The sequence below is a fragment of the Trichoplusia ni genome, chromosome 4, assembly GCF_003590095.1.
Source record: "Trichoplusia ni isolate ovarian cell line Hi5 chromosome 4, tn1, whole genome shotgun sequence".
Lineage (NCBI taxonomy): Eukaryota > Metazoa > Arthropoda > Insecta > Lepidoptera > Noctuidae > Trichoplusia > Trichoplusia ni.
The window spans coordinates 14,884,754-14,905,394 of NC_039481.1; the positions used below are offsets into that span (position 1 = coordinate 14,884,754).

At 34.0% G+C, this 20,641-nt stretch overlaps 1 protein-coding gene and 1 long non-coding RNA gene across 5 annotated transcripts in view; one reads left to right on the top strand and one right to left on the bottom strand.

Annotated features, from left to right (window-relative positions):
- The window catches only part of LOC113493155 (calcium/calmodulin-dependent 3',5'-cyclic nucleotide phosphodiesterase 1), a 179,082-nt gene that overhangs the window by 123,348 nt on the left and 35,093 nt on the right, over positions 1–20,641 (top strand). For all 4 annotated transcript variants that reach the window (XM_026870978.1, XM_026870980.1, XM_026870981.1 and 1 more), the window contains 3 exons: positions 5,063–5,089; positions 7,465–7,621; positions 16,577–16,690. In XM_026870978.1, coding sequence (XP_026726779.1) covers positions 5,063–5,089; positions 7,465–7,621; positions 16,577–16,690 — 298 coding nt within the window. The remainder of the gene's footprint in view (positions 1–5,062; positions 5,090–7,464; positions 7,622–16,576; positions 16,691–20,641) is intronic.
- On the bottom strand, positions 689–19,439 carry LOC113493161. The gene is made up of 3 exons (XR_003400547.1): positions 19,302–19,439; positions 18,753–18,816; positions 689–772 (listed from the first exon to the last, which is right to left on the bottom strand). It is a non-coding gene; the product is annotated as an uncharacterized LOC113493161 (long non-coding RNA).

A 20,641-nucleotide genomic window follows, 5' to 3' on the forward strand; every position in this document is an offset into this window, starting at 1 on the left:
CCTATAATGTACTATACTCCATTTTTTTTTTGGTACTTTAAAAAAATAAACAGTCTTGGTTTCACAACAGAATTCTTTAACTTATGTGTCTTTAAATTCAGTTACAAATTTTAATAGAACGCGATTGAGAAAAAAGAAAATAAATAAGCAAGGAACACCAAATCAAAAATGCTATTGGAATAAATAAAAAAGTCGTTTATTTATGTAACATAAAATATGTTAGTAAGAAAAACACCTAGATTTTGATTCCCTGTCATAAGATTGTTTGAGTTTCAGACTTGTTAACCATAACATTAACATAAGCTTATCATTAACATTATCTCATTCTTGTTTCTGTAGAAGCACAGCCAACTGCTTATTACTAGAGCATCACGCTATAGACATGTAACAGAAGAAATTACAAAATGGCGTTGAGTAGCATCACACTGGGACACATATTTTCAGGCTTAACAATCAAGTGTGCAATGACCGCAAAAGAAATACTTTTTTTCACAAAAATATACTTGAAAGTTGCAATAACTATAAACGACATCAAAATATAGGTCTTCAATGTCTTAGATCACGATAACAAGGTTTTGATGTTGCAGTGGCGAGTCCGCCGGGCGGCGCGGGCGCACCGCGGGAGGAGCCGCCGCGCCCCCCGCCGCCTCCCGCGCCCCGCAACGGCACCCCTCCCAGTAAGCACGGCTTAGTACTGTGGCGGTCGTGACGATGGAATATTTAAATGTCTAAAGAACTTTAGAACCTTTTTGTAGTCGTTTAAAATCAGAACCTGAAAAAGAAATAGCAACAAGTAGGAAAAAGTATAAAACTAATACGATCGTGAAACGTGGAAACAGCAAAAAAAAAGATTTCAATTCATCTGATTCAAATATGATGCAGATGCCGAGATTTCCAGACAGTTGTCTCATTTCATTCAGTATCCGAAATTCTAAATCACAGTGACAAGAGTTTTTCCTTAACAACTAAAAAATAACATTGCAGGCAACAATTATGTAAAATTATCGAAAAAAGTTTATACTAATAAATAACTCATACAATATGAAAACAATTACATACTCAGATTCGTGATTACTAAAATAAATAAACGAAGCGCAGCCTAAAAGGAATGATAATAATTTGTCGTATCCGTACCTAAAATCCTTGAGAAAATATTCCAGCCTGAAATCCATGAAAGATTATATTTAAAAAACAACATAACATTTCATTGGAAATTATTAGTGTCGAGAATTCTAAGAAAATAGCTTTATTTAATTGTAAATGAGTCAAACTTAAATCCAATTTTAATGTAAATAAAAGTTTATATATATAAAAACCTTTATTTTACATGACATGTCGTTCTCAAGTTTCACAATATTACAACCCTAAAATTTCTAGTATCTTCGGAACCCAAATCCAAATTGAGTGTTAGAACAAAAGTCAAATCATTCACTGACGTCATTCATTCCAAATATAAAATCAAATCAATCGTGTCATTTCAAAGTAGCATTCGTTTTAAATGTACCATCGCCACAGCCGTCATGTCTCGTGCACGTTTCGTTTCGTCTTTCGTCATTTGTTTTTGCGACTCCGACGCATCAGGCCCTATCATCGCTTAAAGTAAATATCACTGCATTCTGAAGCGAGACAGCAACACTAATGCTACATATTTGCGTCTCTTTTCCACAACTGCAATGATGTTACTTATAGAGGGTGTGGTAGACCCTCAGCACATATCACGCTTACGTCATTGCTATGGAAACCAAAACCCTTTTTACTGTCAGTGACGTATTTTTCATCAATTGGAGTGGAAAGTGAAGTTGAGTTTTGTTTTCTATAGCTATTGGATCACATATCATATTCCCTTAACATTTTTTCTGGATTTCTAAACACATATCTCTAATTAGACACTTCTGACTACATTTTTCATTTGTACACTGTTTTCGTCTCTTTTATTCTCAGAAATTTTCAACATATAGGTAGCAATGCAAGTCTCCGATACTTATCAAATTTGGTATTCCAGCGACTACCATGATACAATCCCATAGGGATTTGTTCGTAGGCATGCGCTGATGAAGCCTAAAGACATGGGGTATCAGAGAATTGCGTTATTTCCCAGAATATTGACTTCTAGGAAACTTACTTACAACTAATTACTATAGGAGAACTCGTATTCCCTTAGAATTTAGTACGTCATAGTCAAAGTAATATTGTTACGCAGTTACTGCAAACTTACAATTTAATTTATATTAAATTTTAAATATAATAATTAGAGTTATTTAACTATAAAATCTTTATCTCTATTTTATATTATTAATTTTTCCCTATAATAATTTTGTACTGACAAATACTTACAATTAAACAAAACAACTGAACCGCAAATACATTTTTTCACAAATAAATCACGAAACACAATATCTCCAATATATAATACAAACATTAAGATTCATATTTAATACACAGCAAATAGTCACGAAACTATTGTAACACTGGCAACCCAGCTGTTAACTGACTGTTCTCCATTTAAAATACATTGTTTATTCAAAAGCTGTATCTGGGTTTACAGCAGCAATAAATACAGACACACAATGAAACATCCCATCACGAAATAGGTGAAGTATTAAAATTCAGAAATTCAAAATTAGAATTGTGACTTTTTAAGAATCTGTCATTAACGCTTTTGTCTTCGTATTTTATTCTTTTACTATTTTAATATTCTTAACAAATAATACCTCCTTACTTATTTTTTTGTCAATTTTTATTCGATTTTAAAATAGTGTTATATTTTTTTTAAAGCTTTCCAAGTTCTGTTAGATTTTGTACAACGCGTAGCTGAATGGTTTTTTATACTCTTTACTTCATTGGATTGATAAACCTAACTCAAACAAATACAATTTGTTACTCAAAAATGGTCTCTATGTCAACGAAATAAGGGTTTCCATCCAGTACGAGAGTTGCATGTGATTGCAATGGATCTAGCTTAAGTCCATACAGATACAATCGAGACGGCAGTGTAGGATATGTAGCGTTCGTCTCTGGGGATACCATGTAGAAAATATGAGCTCGAAACTTGCAAGCGAATTGAAAGCTGAAACAACAATGTAGTATGTTCAGGAATGTAGGACAAACTTATGGAGTTTCTAAATTGAGGGGATACGGGTAAGAGTTAGCTTTATACTTCGGCCGATAGTAAAATTTGTATGGCAAGAGCCCATAAGAGCCAGAGCTTATTTAATCAAAGCAGAAAATTTATCTGTTATTCCCCAAAACAGGTACAAAAATCTAGCGATTGCAAACTTTGGGATATGGTTCTTTACCAGGTAACAGGTTGTAAAGGTTAATAAAATAATACCTTAAACCCGTCTTTGCTGGGCAAGTACTTAGAAAAATTCAGGGTCGAAGGCTCTTGCCCTATCGAGCCAAGTGCGTCATGGTTGATTTTCAGATGACCAACCAATTGTAAATACAGATATAGCTGGGTAAAAGAACCTTAAAACAATAAACGACGGGAAAATTTTGTTTGAAAATTATTGTACCGAGTTACCGAAACAAAAAAAAACATAATATTAATAATTCTATTGCAAAATGCCTCCTTGAAAAGCGTCACGAATCACATTATTTAATAAGGGATATTATATTGTAAGAGTACTGTCTAGTATCATATTATTACCGATTCCACGAATCAGATTTCCCGTCTTTTGATTAATGTCCAACTTGCGAGAATATTAGCTACTTACACCGACATTATTTTATTTCTCGTCCTATTCAAATGAAAATATGTGTCGACAAAATTAAAGCAAAGGTTTCAACAACACTGCTAGAACTCATCGTGAGAAACTTTAAAAATACCTTGTGTTTTTAATTAACTTTAATTCATTTCAAAAGAATAATTGAAATTTTCGACAAATCGGCCAGTGTAACATTGCTGATTTTTTTGAGAAGTGTCGTACTTTGACTACCTAAAACCCACCCATGTTCCTTCCTTTATCCTTTGTATACCGGAATTTGTAACCTTTTCGGACAATATTGCTGCAATCGAACTGGCCTGGCAAGCATCGGCAAAAATAGCTCCTCCTGAGGTTGCTAATATTTCTTTCGTGGTACGCACAAACACCGTCCCCGTCACGACGAAAAAAACAATCGAAAGTTCTAACGTATAAAACATAGTCGTCACATGTAAACACGTATTCTGTAAAGCCAAGTATTCCAACCACTGTCATATAACGAGGTTGTTTGAAGCTTAACACTCGACAAAACCGGATTTAATGATTTGACGTGAAAGGTAAACTTTATATTGGTATAGAATGCTGGTTTTCAAACGATTTTTGGTTAGGGATGTTAAATTTAAATTATATTTTATCGTCGGCAATTTAATTTGTTTATGAAACATTTTGCATGAAATTTTTCAATATTTTCCTCAAACAATTCTATCGGTCACTGGGGTCTTATCTTGGCAAAACGTAATGAAAAGCATTCGTTTTACAAAAAAATAATATTCACTGCGCAATCAAATTAGAATTTCAATTTGTCTTGCGTCGGCAATGCAATTCTGGGTCCCTTCCTCCGGTTGCCATGGTAACGTACCGCGTCAACAGACTGCCTTTCTAGATACCATCTTAGTTGAATGGAAACATTTGAATAAATAAACTAAGTGGGAATGAAAAATGATGACTTACTGAACTGTGACGTCTTTTTCTTAAATAATTATGTCTGGCAACACTTGACTTCTTCAAATTATTTTTATAGTTTTATCATTGTTTGCATTTGTAAGCATGAATAGGTATTAGCAAATTTTGACGGTAGCTTTTACATAGCGTTGTTTTCAGGAGAAAATAATTAAATTTCGATTATTAATGTACGAGTAGAAAGTAATTATTTTTCCAGTCGTTTATAGCCTGATAAGTTAAAATAGAACGGCAAAAAAAAAAGGTAAATTATCTATTATTTAAATAACAATTTTAGCGGGAAACACATTTAACTAATAATTTGATTCTTTGGTTTACAAGCCATTGTTTTGTTTATTACTAACAACAACAATCTCGAATAAAACAATAAGTTATACATTTTCCCTTTTTTTTCTCAGGTCAGCACGGAAGTCTAATAGAGAATCGTGAGTATTTCATACAAAATAATGAAGCATCCAATTAACATTTAAAACCGATCTTTCTTTAACACACTAACAAAAATACCACTGAAAACATTCCACGAAATGCTTTTAATAATATGTATTCAACATTCTCGGAATCCTTGTAATCAAACACGATGAGTTCCAGTTTAAAATGTAAAAAAAAATAAAGCTGTACATGTACCAACGTAACAAACGTAACGTTCTGAATACGAAAATTGCACGTGCCATTTATTGATCGCTGAATAAACTGGCCAAATCCCGTGAAATCTATGTTCAGAATTCAAGTTTGGAATACCTGATTTCGAGTTGCAATGATGGCCGCTTTTTGATAAAAAAAAAAAACATTTTGAAGAATGTAATTATACCTTCTTGCTGAAAACATAACTTGTTTTTTGTTCTATCAATTTAAATATTTATGCAGTTGAGACTGAGTTGACAAGTTCTTAACTCGAACAATTTTATCTTGCAGTTTGTCGTCACTTCTGAGTGCTATAACTTCCAAAGAATTTTCTTTTTGCCGTCGTTTTTTTTTCAAACATCTGTTTAGAAAATATTGTATTTAAAAATAAATCAGTGTGTACATAAACTACTAAAAAAACATTTTATTCACATTTCATTGATTGGTACTTTTCATAGCAAGTGGCAAGACAGTACCAAATATAATACTTAAATCAGTGTGTATGAGTAAAATATTTTCGAAATAATATTCATATAGCAACATTAATATTTTACCTTCTACTAACATAGGACATACATATCTTTTAATATAACTTAAGCATATAACTCCTAACAATTTAAAACTTTTTTCGCAATCTTTTTTGTATCTGTGCTACACTTAAATTACGTACGTAATTACTTTTAAAATAAACAATTTTTACTGTTCTTACGTACAAAGATGGCGTATTAAAAAAAAGGAAATTACATAAACAACTAAACTTACTAATACAAAGAACAACACAACTAAACAAACTCTTCTTTCTTACTAGAAGTACCTTAATTAGTAACACGTAGTGCATGATGATGCAATCCTCTATTATACTTTCTTCTTCAATTTTATTAATCTTTACTTAAACCACCACTTCATAAGATAAGATTGGTTTAGAGGTGGAAGTGTGACAGCGCTGTATCTACTGGTAATTCAGGGTGTATTGCAACTTATGAGGAATTCATTTGATGGAAATCGGCAACACTTCTAAACGCTATAATAAAAGCAGGAACGTCATATTAATTCTACAAAAACAAGAAATAAATTAGAAACATCTTGAGACTAATTAATTATAAGTGATACATGATGAAACGAGACAGGTAGCCCCGGAAAATACGCGAAAGTAAACCATTGCATAATTAATAAAATGAATTCCTAAAAATGTTTACCTGAGCAGTTGCAATATACTCCGAATAACAGTACGCCATCTCGCTCCCACTGCTGCACAATCTTTATATTATAAGTGGTGGTAGGCAGCTGTTCTCGTACCGAGAGCTCTAGCTAACCGTTGTAAAAGCGAGACACCACTATGCATAGTATTTCGTGCTATCTCGCTTTTATAATAACAGCACTAATAGCTCATAGCGCGCTGCATGTGGATGTCCTTTATGGGTACTTAGTTCTAGACATGATATTGTTATATGTGTATTAAAACTATTGTGAATAATAACACTTAAAAACGGCTTTACTCCGGTAAATGGTACCAAGATACAAAAGCGTCTTAAGCGCTTGTCTGAGTATGCATCTTGGTTAGTTTCAAAACTTGGATATAATATTAGAAATCACATGAGTAAAGTCATTTTAAGGTTAATCAATGTTTAATAATGTATCTGTATTTTAAAATAGCAATGTTTCGAAAAAGTTCTCCTAGTATTCTAGGGTTAATAATGTTATTCAAATTGTCGAATTAAATACTGGTAGCCCATTCAAAGAAACCGCTAAATGAAGATGAAAGGAGCTTAATTTTATGTCCAAAGATCAGAGGCATTATTCGCTAAATAATTCTTGTCTTGATAACCATAAATAAAGACCTCATTTAAAACGAGACTGTCTTGAGAGAAGTGTTTAGTGACACGAAATACTGAGTCTCAAAATAATTATTTAGAACAACATTTTGTAAAAGAAGTTTATTTTACTCTTAAAATAACATTTCCTTGCGATAACCAATGGAAAACGATGTTTACTTAAACAAAAAAAAACATGCGTCATGTAAATAGAATACAGCAATTAAAAAGTTTGCATTAAAAAAAGAACTCCTTGAAAAATCATTAATCAAACTATTCGAAACATTGCACTTTAATAAAAAAAAAAGAAAATAATGACAGTTTTTAAAATAGGAACCTTACTAACAAAACATTATATTTGTCCTCAGAACAAGGCGCGCTGACCATTGTGCGCCGCTCCTCAAGCCGCAGTAAGGCTGAGAGCTGTCCCACGCCCACTGATGAGCAACTCGACTCTCTCGACCTGGACACTGAGCACTTGCCCGCTGTCGACACGCCTGACGCATGCGATAAGGCCGCCCTTAGGTAAGACTTTCTACATAATGTACTATTGTACAGTCGGCAACACAAGTCGGTTGATACAATCATATTAACAAAAAACTGTTGACAGATAGGTTGGAATTGTAAAACAGTTTAATCTGTTATTTTATCATTTTTAATAATTCTTTCAAGTCACTGTCAAATACTAGGATTTATTAAAGGGGATTGTGTTTCCGACTACTGATGCCGACTGTACTAGATATTCTACGTGTATTACGGTTTACCTAATCTGAGCTAGTGTCTACTAGTTGACATATTTCGGTTACATGTTGGAGGAGTGAAATGGTTGTCACCTGATAAATATTTGGGATGATTAATGTTTCACTATAGGCGACTTTATCCTCCTGCCGATGCATTTCAAAGCTTATTTTTACCACGTACGAAAAATTTTAGTTGTGAGTTATAGAAAGTTTATAAATATTGTGGTAATGGGTATCAATTTCACATTTCATCAACAATTTCATTTTTTCAACAACTTCATATTTTATAAGTATAAAATCTATATTGATCAAACCTATTGAAACTCCTTGCTATAACTTCCTTACTTACCTCTGAAAAGGTTTACATCGTCCAATAAAGATGTCCGCTTAAACGAAAATTTGCCGTCACGCCTATTTATCTACTAAAGTCCTTCGTATTACTTTCAACCACCACTAACAAGTCTTCCGGCAGTATTGTTAGTTTAGGACGGCTTCTAAGCCTTTTATACTTTAAACAACCACGACGGTAATATTCCGCCTAAGATCGCAAACAAATAACTCAAGGTACACAGAAACCTTAAGTGATATTATTACAATCCCATAAAGACGGAGGCCCGTTGTATAAGAAGTAACGCTTATGTACAACTCCCAGTGATTAGGAGATACATTGTCGTTCCTTAATCTCTCGCGGCCAATTGTGGATGTAGTTTGTTGCAATGCTCAAAGGAACTTTTTTCCGGATCATCAAATGACTGCTTCCACTTGGGATTGAGCAGATGGGATTGTCAGACTTCTACTGACAAAAATCCACCCGTGCTCCTTCTTTTGCCACAAAAGGGCGGCGTCCCGTTTCGGACAATCCCGCCGCCCCGAGAGGCATCAGTCCTAATGGGCTCCACAGAACTTGCTGACGTCTCTTTGAGGTGAGCGTGGAACACGAACGCGCTGTCCGGCACGAGCCTAGTCCTGATCGAAAAGTGAGCTGCCCATCACTCAACGCTTGTAGGCCTCAGAATGGACTGGATGAAACGATTTTGTTGATTCTATTCTTCATTAAGCGTGAAAAAGCTGTCATTTCCCATACTGTCATGGCTCAGTAGTTTTATTTGAAGTCAGTTGTACGTGTTTGCTCTTGAAATATATTATTATGATTTCAGTTGCCTTGAGTAACAAGACCTTTAAAAGAAAGTAAGCGGAATTTGAGCTTGAAATACGGTGATATATGAGAGTAATATAGAATTTATTGACGTTTAAAAAGCTTCATAAGCTACTTTCATGTAAGAGGATTGAGTGCTATTCCCAAGTTTTTTGCCGTCTATATACTTGATATAAGTAGGGGAAACTTTCTGCTCTTTTTCAGGATCGTCTGTAATTCGTCAATAAGTGCTAGTAGACGTAGACGTTTATAGTACTGTAGAAAACCAAAAGAAAAATTTGCGGCCAAATTGGCCAAATGGCAATTAAAAATTTGGCTTTTTTAGCGTAATTCTCGGTGTAGCGGATGGGACTCGCACTTGACTGATTACTGAATACATTTTTTTGATTAAGTTTATTAATATTATTGTAACACTTCACTTCATAACGTTGAATAATTTTTCCCTCCTTTTAAATCAAGCGCTTCTTTAGAAATGCTTTTGTTTTCCTTCTTGCAATTTTATTCAACTGCATTTTAATCTATCTCAAAGACAGTTCTTAGTAAAATTTATTGTTCAATTTTCGCAAAGCTAATTAAAGCTTACTTCGAATAATCCTTATTTAGATATTAAAAAGTCAGCGAGCGCAGAACTTGTATCTCTGAAATGAATTCATCGGAGTCCAGAGTAGTTTTCTAATAATAGTCCAGACATTTTTATTACTGTCGTTATTTCCAGCTCACAATCATTTGTGGCGAGGGAAAATAACCACTTGGATGTAACCCTTTCTCTATTACCCCGACATTTATATTCTGTCTCAAATACCACAGTGACTTAGATGCTTACGCGTTTTCCTACTTAACAGTAAAAATATTGATCTGTAGTAAAACGCCACGTTTGGGTCCAAAAGTAGTTCGAGCAATCCGGATAAAGATCCACGAAGGCGTTTTTCTCAAAAGTCATATTATACTTTTTGATTATTTTTTTGTTCATATATCAAGTGTAATGTGGTGAAATACACTTGCATCGATATCCAGTTACCATATGAAACTTTTGAGATATTTTCAACGACGGAATCCACTGGCTCAAAGAGCTCAAGTACAAGAGCAGAACAGCAGAACAAGAGCTCACTCCTCCCTACAACAATTCTATACACAAAACTCATCCACACTAAAAAGTGACACGAAATGACTTGCAAAAGAGTATTTATCTTGACCCCAGCCTTATTCAGTGTCCAACAAGAACTGCTGTAAAAGCCAAAACGTTTTCCACTACAAAGTCCTAATTCAACATCCCAATCCTTTCCTATTCCTCTGCACCTTTATAAAGAAGCAATGAACATTAACAGCTCAATATATTTCCAACTTTCAAACTAACAAATATCAAACAACGCACTACATTCAGTTCAGTCTCAACGTTTGCACTAGTTTTGTCGGAACCATTGTCGAATACTATCCACTTTGAACCCAGCCACCGGTAAAATAAAGTTTGCGGTACAAACGTACACTTTTATTCAATTGTCATGGCAATAAGGTCAATTATTCCGGATCATTTGGTCCGGTATCGAGAGAGGCCGGATACCCGGATTGGTTTTAAACAGCTTATGAGCCGGATCAAATGGATATTGTTGAAGCAGACTACATTATAGGTGAACTTACTTGTTTTATCTAAGAGTGTATATTTGTATGAGGAAGGCTTGTAGTAAGATGAAGATGTTGACTCTGTTGTTCTTAGTTGGATTCACTGATTTATAAATATGAATTCTTTTTTTTTCTAAGTGTGAGAAAATTATGTAGGAGCGTTGATTATGATTTTTTCCTCAAGTTATAAAATAATACCTGAAGAACTTTTTTCAGCGAGTTCAAGAAAAAAGTGAAACAAACGAACTGACGATTTGATTGCAGTAATTTACTCGTAATAAAATTGTTACTGTAATTAAAACGAGCATTGCAATAAGGAATTTAATCCTTGTCGTGAGTGATTTCATAAAAATTCAAGGCACATGCACAAAGATACAAAACGCGGGGATCGAACCCGGGACAGGTCGCGCACGCCAAGCTTGACGTGGTGACGGATACCTCTCGTCTATCCATACATCTATCTGTACAACCTGTTTCACACCATTTCGCCCAAAAAACCATTAATTCCACAACCAGTCCATTTACAATGACACCACCACATCAAGACTATTCTATAGAACCATGCCTTCATTCAAAGATACCGATACATCTATATACAGCTGGCAGAACCTCAACAATAGTGATATCGGTCATCACAGATCAAACGACTGAATGTAACATGATTGTGTACGCCTGAGTGGCAGCCATATTACAATACATATTACATGTACTTACTATGTATCTTATATATGTAGGTACTCTACGTTATTAGATATTTCTTCGCTATTGTATTGGATATTCGTTTGATTTTGGAGGACTTTCTTTTTCTTTATTTGTGACTAGCTGTTGCCTAACCCCGCCCGCTGGAAATCGAAATTGATCCCATGGGAACATAAAAACGGGATTAAAATCCTATAAGCTAATCCTGGTTATAAAGTATCTGTGTACCAAGTTTCGTCTAAATGTGTTCAGTAGTTTTTGCGTGAAATAGGACAAACATCCTATCTAGAAACTTTCGCGTTTGTAATATTAGTAGGAAGTAGCATGAAGGCAGTTTCTAACGGTTTTTTGGCTCTTGCTATCTTTCCCGGGTCAAAGGGTCACCCAAAGATTAAACAGAAATCTTTATCTCTTGTGATATACGTCATATTCAATTACTAATAATATTCCCAGCCTCAAATTTTTCGCTGCTGAATATTCCATTCCATTTTGTTCAAATTGTTTGACGAACAAGCAAGGAAATATTTTGCAATATGTTTTTACTGTATACTTCGCCAATAGCTATTAATATATTACGTGTACTAAGACGTTAGCAGAGTTTAACTTGCGTAAAATGCGCGGTTTGAGTTTGACTTCAGTGAATTTTCAGTTCATACTCCTGCCGTCAGAATTCATGAACTTGGTAACTTATCAAATGTTCTAAACTTCGCGTAGTAATAATGTGTAGGTTAGAAATTTTGTAGACGAGAAATTCAAGCGCACACTTTGATTAACCGGGTGTAAACTACTACTATACACACATCAAAAAAGTCGAAGCAATACAGAGAATTTTCAATTTTTGCAGTAGCATTTTAGCATATTTTTTTTAGTATTTTGATGTTGGCAACATATAGTGTGGTAGTCTTCAAAGCTTACGCTAAGGGCTACTTGCATAGATCGGGTAAATTCATTCATTAACCCTTCAACCCTTTTTTAAGACAGCTAAAGTAACATCAGTAAATATCTTAACATAATGCTATTGCACTGTCTGTATCACTAGCCATCACAATAATTACTACTAACGATATACCTAGCGTTGAAGTTCAGACCGGGCTAAATAACATTTAATCCTTCCAGTCTCGTCTGGTTATAGAAATGGTAAAGCTTTATTCTCACAGAAAAAAGCGTATAAAAGAAGAATTAAAATATTTTATTTTCATGGTGTATATTTAGGAAAAAAATTGGTAATTTTCGAGTGAGAAATAAGGATGATAATATCTTTAAATTATAACAACTTCTTGATGTTTTGCCTAACAAGTGGCCTGAAAGTACTAAAAGCGCTGTCTCGGAAAAACAAACGAATTAACAGGCATATGAATTAAATGCCATTTCCTTCAGTTTACAACGGCAACAGTCGCAAGCAGACCATGCAACGCACAATAAAAAAGTTAGCAAACAACGGAATTAACAAACCAACAAGGAATAGTAAAAAGTAAAACATCGACAAAATATTAACAGATTGCGTTGTAAGGTCTTCAATAACAATAAAGTTAAATGGCCCTATAAAACGAGGAGAGCAATAAATTTGTAAAAAGAAAAAGACAATGGACTCGTTACCACTCCGAAGTGCGGATCGATCGAATGTTCGAGAACGATGCTTCGGCTGAATGAAATATGAGACTCGAAAAGCCTTTTAAAACATTTTCTTTGAAATGTTTTGCTTGAAGAATGTCCTTTTGTCACGCAAGCAGTTTCTTTTTTAATATTTACTTTTCCAGCTTTAGATTTGCGGAGATAAAGAAAAAGTGATTTGAAATATTGTAACATAGAGCTGTGTATAACAGCTCAGCTAAGGCTAAACTAAGTTGGATAAAAGGAGAGAAATGGAACAAAAAAAGTTCTTTAAAATATTAGTATCGATCAAGGCGTTGTTATTCAAAATGCATTAAAGGATGACGGAAATTTCTATCCAAGAGACTCACTTCGGCTGGTAAGTCTCATGAAGATGTATGCGAATATTATGCTGAAGGTCATATCTTTGTTCCACAAATATGACAATGCAAACCATACATTATTATAAGCCTTGTGTGAGAAAATGTATCGAGTATAAAATTTAAAAAGGTTTTTTATTCACTTGTCCCGTTAGCTACCAGTAAATCTGTGGATTAGTACTTTAAATAAAAAAAAACATCAATTTTCCATCACGTCAAAATTAAATTAAATTTCCGCCAACTTTATAAAAAATGCAAATCAATATTTTGAAATGTCTTCTTTATAATTCAAACTTCACGTGATTCCTAGTCTGTATACCCCATTATATATTTCTATAATTTTACCTATTAATTTACATATAGAGCACATATTATTTATATATTATGCTCATCAATCCAAACCACGTATAGACGAGAATCCAAGGGATTCGAGACAAATTGAATCGTGTCGTTCTATTGTCAACGTATGTAACGTTCTAAATTCTATACCCAATATATAGAACTAGGCTGGGACTGGTTTGATTAGCTTTTTAGAACCTTTTTAAAGGCATTCATAAGAAACTAATATTTTCTAACGTACCGACCCTTAGCCTTATAGGGAGTTGATGATTGATGGTGAACTATGACCGATTTTTCTCTCAACGTCATAACCTATAACTGCATGAAACCCAGATTCAAATAAAAAACCATCCCCAAACTTTCATGAATGTGGATCGTTCTAAAAAAAGCGGAAAAACTTGTCTCCACTCGCAACGGTATTGTGAGGCGTTCGTATTAAACCTCTAACTGTTTTATCTGTCGTTTTAATCGCACTCGGGACTCCCGAACCCACTCCATTCCATTGAATTTCGATTGGCGTTTCCCGCGTTTTATTCCCATTCGAGACGGGTGCATCGTTTACGCTTGCCAGTGGCTCGTTCATGGCTTGACTAGTTGTTGATTATTGAGTTTGTTTGTCTTGCTTTGATTGATGGTTTGAATCCTTCCTTTCGTTTCTTTGATATGCTGCCTAGCTGATAGAAGGAAAATATTTGTGTTCCTTTTTCTATGGGTTATTTTGAGCATATAATAAATCCATCTAAATATCGTAGTAAGTGGGTAAGAATTTTTCCCACTTGTTACTAATAAATGAGGTATTTTCTTCATAATAATTTGCTTTAAGTGCATTTAATGACTATGTATCAATTAAAGCTAAAGCCATTCATAAACCCAAACTCATTTTGTGCTCTAAGCAATCGAAGTACATTCTGGTCCTTCGATTAGACATAATCAAGTTTACTTCACTTAAAGAGATTTAAACATTAAATAACGATCACAATCATGCAGACCATTTGAATCAGAAACATCTGAAGCAAACGCACAGATAAGCAGAGCAGCAAGCATTAAGGAGATTACAATAAGATTCTGCTCAAATACTTGCACAAGACGTGCAGCCTCCGATAATACGACGAACAATGAAACTGAACAATGAACAGAGATAAACACTAAGTTATGAGGACCTATTGGGAAGCAAGCAAGCTTAAATAAAGTGGCTCATCTTATACTGGGCTCAATCAACTGTGTACTCTGAAACTTTGATAGTGCACTGCTGGAAAGAAAGAGTATCTTATCTGAGACCGAAATATGAATACGAACTAATATGGGCGTGGAGTTCGTAGATATTTTTATGACTAAATTCATAACCAGATTATATCGAAGACATAATTGGATTATAATACATAATTAAAGGATCGAAAGAAAACAGTTTAGTGATTATTTATCCTTTTAGCTACCATTTAAATATGTATATCAATTGTATACAGCCATGTGTCAGACGGATAAACGATCAGACAGTAGTGCCTCAGTAATACGGTTCCGGTTTTTCAATAAAACTACAATAATAGTGACAACGAGAAATTATCGTTCCTTATCCAAATAGGAAATAGTTTTAACTAAGTAATAATGTAGTTACAGACCAATATACCCCAAAAATGTAACCTACCTAACATAAACATTGATTTATCTAACTATAGTTTACACAGACAATTTAGCCAATCACATCCCAAAGTGGAAATCAAATAAAACAGTAATATTAGATATCGGAAATCTCCGATGAGTATGTGTAAAGCATTAGGCGGCCAATCCAATTTGTACAGGGTTGGGTAGTGTAAACTAATATTGAGGAACCTCTTTACTCCCACAATCGATTGGCTATTCTTAGGTACTCGCTTAGAATGTTGCTTATTTTGTTAAGTTTTTTTTTGCCCTTGTGCCTCCTTAAGAGGACGATGGAGGACTTGCTGATTGTTTACGTTTTTACCTATTTGAAATGTTACTTTTTAACTAAACAATATAAGGGTAACGGAGAATTGGTTTATTATTAATTGAAATTTGACATGTTGTAATAGAAATATTTGAACCCAGAGGTCCCTGAACCCAGGGACTCCAGTAGGTAAGGCGACTGGCGCGATCGATTAGAAGTAACAGATTAGTCTTGTCTTGAGTTTCTGTTTGTTAAATTGATATATGTAAAATTTATTAAATTAGCAACTTGTTTACTGTTTACCCATGAATTTGAAAAATGTAAGTAATTCGAAGCCATACACAAATGGATCATTATTTGCACTATACCATCCTAATATCACAGTCGATTTCTCTTACAATGACCATCTCCACCTAAATTGACCAAATTACCCGAAAGACTTCGCAGGAACTCCAAATTGTTGACTGACCCACACTAAATCTCTTCGAATGAACCCACAAAAGTGGTAAAACTAAATTATCCTTCCCACATTTCCTGACGGGGCATAATTTCGAACGAAGTACCTCCATAATTAACTGGGACCAGCATAAAATGCTACGTAATGAATTTCGCGCGATTAATTTTATCAACCGCTCGACATAAAAAGATGTTATACGTAGAACCGTACCTATTTACGAGTTTGTGTTCATCATTTTTCTGTTTATTTGAAGAGATCAATACGATCCATCGTGATTTATTGATAGATTGCTATTTTATTCATTATTTTTTAAGACCCACTTCTTTTACTTTCTTTGAAAAATTCTTACATTAAGGAATATACTCAATCCTTGTGTGGCGGGGGTTTTACAAACATTCAAGTGATACGTTTGGGCATGTTTGCGCCCAAATTTTGAAAATTGATTTTTTAATATCAACCGAGTTGACGTGGCATCATAATATTATTTAGGTTGTTCTGGTTTCGAATGATATTATGATGATTATTACATCAAGTGTATACTAATCGTTGCAAGTCTATAATGTATGATTTTAACTAACTAATTTCTCTCTTTGTTACAGATTACGCTATCTCCTTAGACAATTGAATAAAGGTGAAATATCAGCAGAGACTTTGCAAAAGAACCTTCACTATGCTGCGAAAGTCCTTGAGGCGGTCTACATCGATGAGACCAAGTATGTATTACGTGTAACTATGTTTTTAATTACTGTCAAATGGTTGAGGAATACTACGCTTCGGGTTTTATTTATCGATAATGCGATTAAGGGGAGCTTTTGACAGGTGTGTTTGATGTCCTGCAGACGTTTCTTTTCAATGTTTTTAGGGGACTGAAGCAAAGGATTTGTATGAGAGTTCCATTAAAAATCTTTTGTCGATGTCAATAAATATTTCAGATCATAGTTTTGAGAATGTTTTGTAGCATTCTTGAAGAAAATTGTTTATGTCTAAGCTGAGAAAGGCCCTTAGTGCCAAATGGAAGTCAGTAACAAATTAATAAAAAATAATATATTATGTAACCTATATGCTATATGGGCCCTGTTTACTGTATCGCCTTGCTTCGCTGTATCAGATTTTGTTTTTTATTTAACAACTACTAACTTTAGCTGTAACGGTGTCATTAAAATTGTTTACTTAAACGACTCTGGTCCGAAGCCGATGTAGCGTAACTTTTTAATTAACAATGATCGACTTGACAATATTGCGACAACGAAGCGTAGTTTATCTCAATGCATATAAAAAAAACTTGAAAAAGTATTCATTACTTGTATGTTTCAGATGTTTGTACCTGTATATTTTAACGTCGTGATCATTATTTTAATTTTTTTGTATTTATTTTATTCGTAAAGCACAAGACAGTTTGTGACAGCGTTTATTTGGCTTTCAAGGATTTATTTTCTCTCACTCCCAGTATTTTTCTGTGTCGGAGCGTTTTCGTTTTTTCTTTTAAAATTTTATAACGCGCCAGTATTTTTGTTGTTGAATCATGAAAACGAATAAGTAGGTTACAATTATTTTGTTTTTGTTCATATTTTTCAATACTTTATTTTGTATTTGATTCATATTTATTGGTCCAATTCGTCCAGTTTTGTTGGAAAAATCCTCTTTTTTAACGACCGCCGCGCAAAGGAATTTAATATTGGTATCGCGAAGGTTTTCGCAAACATTCAATTCTTAGACACGAAAACTCAAACTCGGAACAATCAATCGTTGATCGAACCCGTGGCACGTCGCGCACAGTGAGGTTAGCGTGGCTATTGGTCAACATTACTACAAAGGATCTTAAATTGTTATCAAATCTTTCACTTACTGCTGCTAATACTGAAAAATCTATTTTGGTAAACAAAACTAAAACTTGAACAAGATTTAAACGTCCTGAAAATATATTTTTAGAGTGAAATTAATTAGAATAGACCTTTATCACAATTGCGTCAGGTTAATTAGGAAAAACGACAAATCTTGCCTCTGTAGAAAAAAACTTCTTATTGGACTTACTGAGCTCAAAAAATATCTAAAGATTTTGTATCTTAGGAAAATAGAGTGGTTTACAACGACTTTACTTTCTATTTCAGAATTAAGTATAGCTTATAATAAAAGCAGTTTAGTACAATAACGAATAGTATTATATCATATTGTAGAGTCCGATGGACCGATGACCTAGAATAAGTAGCTGGTAAGGACTGGTTGCGGAAAGCATAGGAGCAAGTGTTGTAGCCCAACTTGGGACATATACCCAGCAGTAGGCCTCAATAAGCTGAATTGATTGTTTCACTGATATTGTTGAAGGTGGCCTTCAACACTTTAAAATATTACATTTTTTCCTAGTTATTGAAAAGAGACGCCTCATCTTTGCCGCGAAATGCGTTACGCTTCCACAAATGCATTAACATTATTTAAAGACTTAGCAATAGAAACGCAGGACAGTCATTAATAAATACATAATGAATGTGTAACGTGTCACGTGCATTAGCGTTATATACAATGAATTGCTATCATTAATTCAGTACCCAGGTGCGTTAAGGGTGTGAAATGATAGTAAAATCCCACAACATATTGATAGCTCTTTATAAAGCTATTTATTAATAAAATTCTATCCATCACTGTAGGTATGTGTAAGTGATCAGTGAGGTTCATTGATATGAAATTAATTTACCTTATGGAAATAATCGTTAAATTAAACAATGAAATCGTAAAAACATTCAATTTATAAAAAAGGGACCAAGTACAAGACGGACTCACCCATGGAAGTCAAAATCAAATTAAATATTTTTTTCAAGTTCTTGTAGTGCGTTGTAAATTGGTTCTGAAAAAAATAAATATTAACCAATCTTTCAAAATTCCACATTCAAATACGATCTAAGAGACTTTATTTTCTTCAATCATAAATATGGCTGCAAAGGAACAATTTAAACCAGGAGTGGTTTAAATTAAATGCGGAATCACAATAAAACCAGCCAGCATCTGTTACGTTCATACTTCGTACGAACTTTCAACTGTTCCACAGAATCAAATGTGTGACTCAACTTTATGCAAAGGCTAGCTGCCATTCCAGCTTGAAAAGGATTATAAAGTTTCGCGTCGCAACATTGATGTCTACTTTGTTATTTAAAATGGGAGTCGTGTGGAAGTTGACTGATGACTGAGGTTTTCCCTAATGTATATAGAGACATCTTAACATTAGTTAATATGTATCACTTTTTTGAATGACCTAAAAAAGTGAAGTATTCATGTGTCACTGTTCATTTTTTAATAAATGTTCAACGAATTAGGCGCCATCTTCGGACTTACATGAAATATTTTCCTTTTGCTCAGGTATAATTTGCAAATAAGTTCCATTTCCAACGACTTAAGATCCGATTACAGAACTACAGAAAAATCGAGGACGCACTCAAGTTTGGGAGAAATTTAAAAAAGAAAATGTCGATTTATAAACTTACTTTTTTTCTTCCGTGACATTTAAAACAAATTCCAGCCAAATTGATGTTTTGAGAGTGGAAAGTTTTTATTCCATTTATAGCTTTTTCATTTTAAAGGTTGGCAATGAGAGTAAAGTTTCAATATTGAACAGAGGCGTGGCTGTATACGCTTTACAGTATATATGCAATGTGTGAGGTGCATCCATGCAGCAAAATACGCTTGAATCGTGAAGTAGAGCGCAAAACAGGTCCGAAACCTCTTTCCAGTTTTTCACGAATTTTTATGTCATTTATATTTCTTTAGTTTAAGCCTGTCTCTAGATCTCTGTTTAAGCCCAAAATAACGAAACAATTTTTTCTACAAATCTAAAATGATAACTGGCACTTTAAAAGTGACGCTTGAATATCAAATATTAATATTTTGAAACGCGAAAACAAGGAGTGGATTTTATACATCATCGATTATAGAATATTCCCTTCTTACTACATTATTTCGGCTAACCGTGCAATATGGATGTTAACATTTTTTTAATCATCGTCAGATAGTTTGGTTGATTACAATACCATTTCTATTCATTTAGTAAAACAGATTTTTACTTCTAAAACCCAGACATTATTCCTATTGCACACAATTCAGTCCATTTATTAAACAAACTGTTTTCTCCCATTACTCTTAATTCAGTACAATATCCCGTAATACAGAATGATGAATGATCACTTTGATGAATTGCTTACCTGCAGTGTTCAATACTGCGGTTATTTTCAATATGGCGATTGCCTGTCACATTGACATCTAATCATGTCGTTGATGAATAGTGCAGGCTAACCTTTATACATTCTACATTTTCGTAAAGAGAACATTTGAATAGGAACTAAAGAGAAGCATAATAACCGCACGAAAGTCATTTTGAAAAAAAAGGATTTTATGCTTAATAGCATAAAATCCTTTTTTTATTTATTGATGTTGTCACAAAACACAGGAAAGAGGTATGTAATCTATATCTATACTCTATACTAATATATAAAGCTGAAGAGTTTGTTTGTTTGAACGCGCTAATCTCAGGAATTTGAACCAGTAGGGTTCAAATTGAAAAATTATTTTTGTGTTGAATAGACCATTAATCGAGGAAGGCTTTAGGCTATAAACCATCACGCTGCGACTAATAGGATCGAATATACAATGGAAAATGTGAAAAAAACAGGGCAGGTATA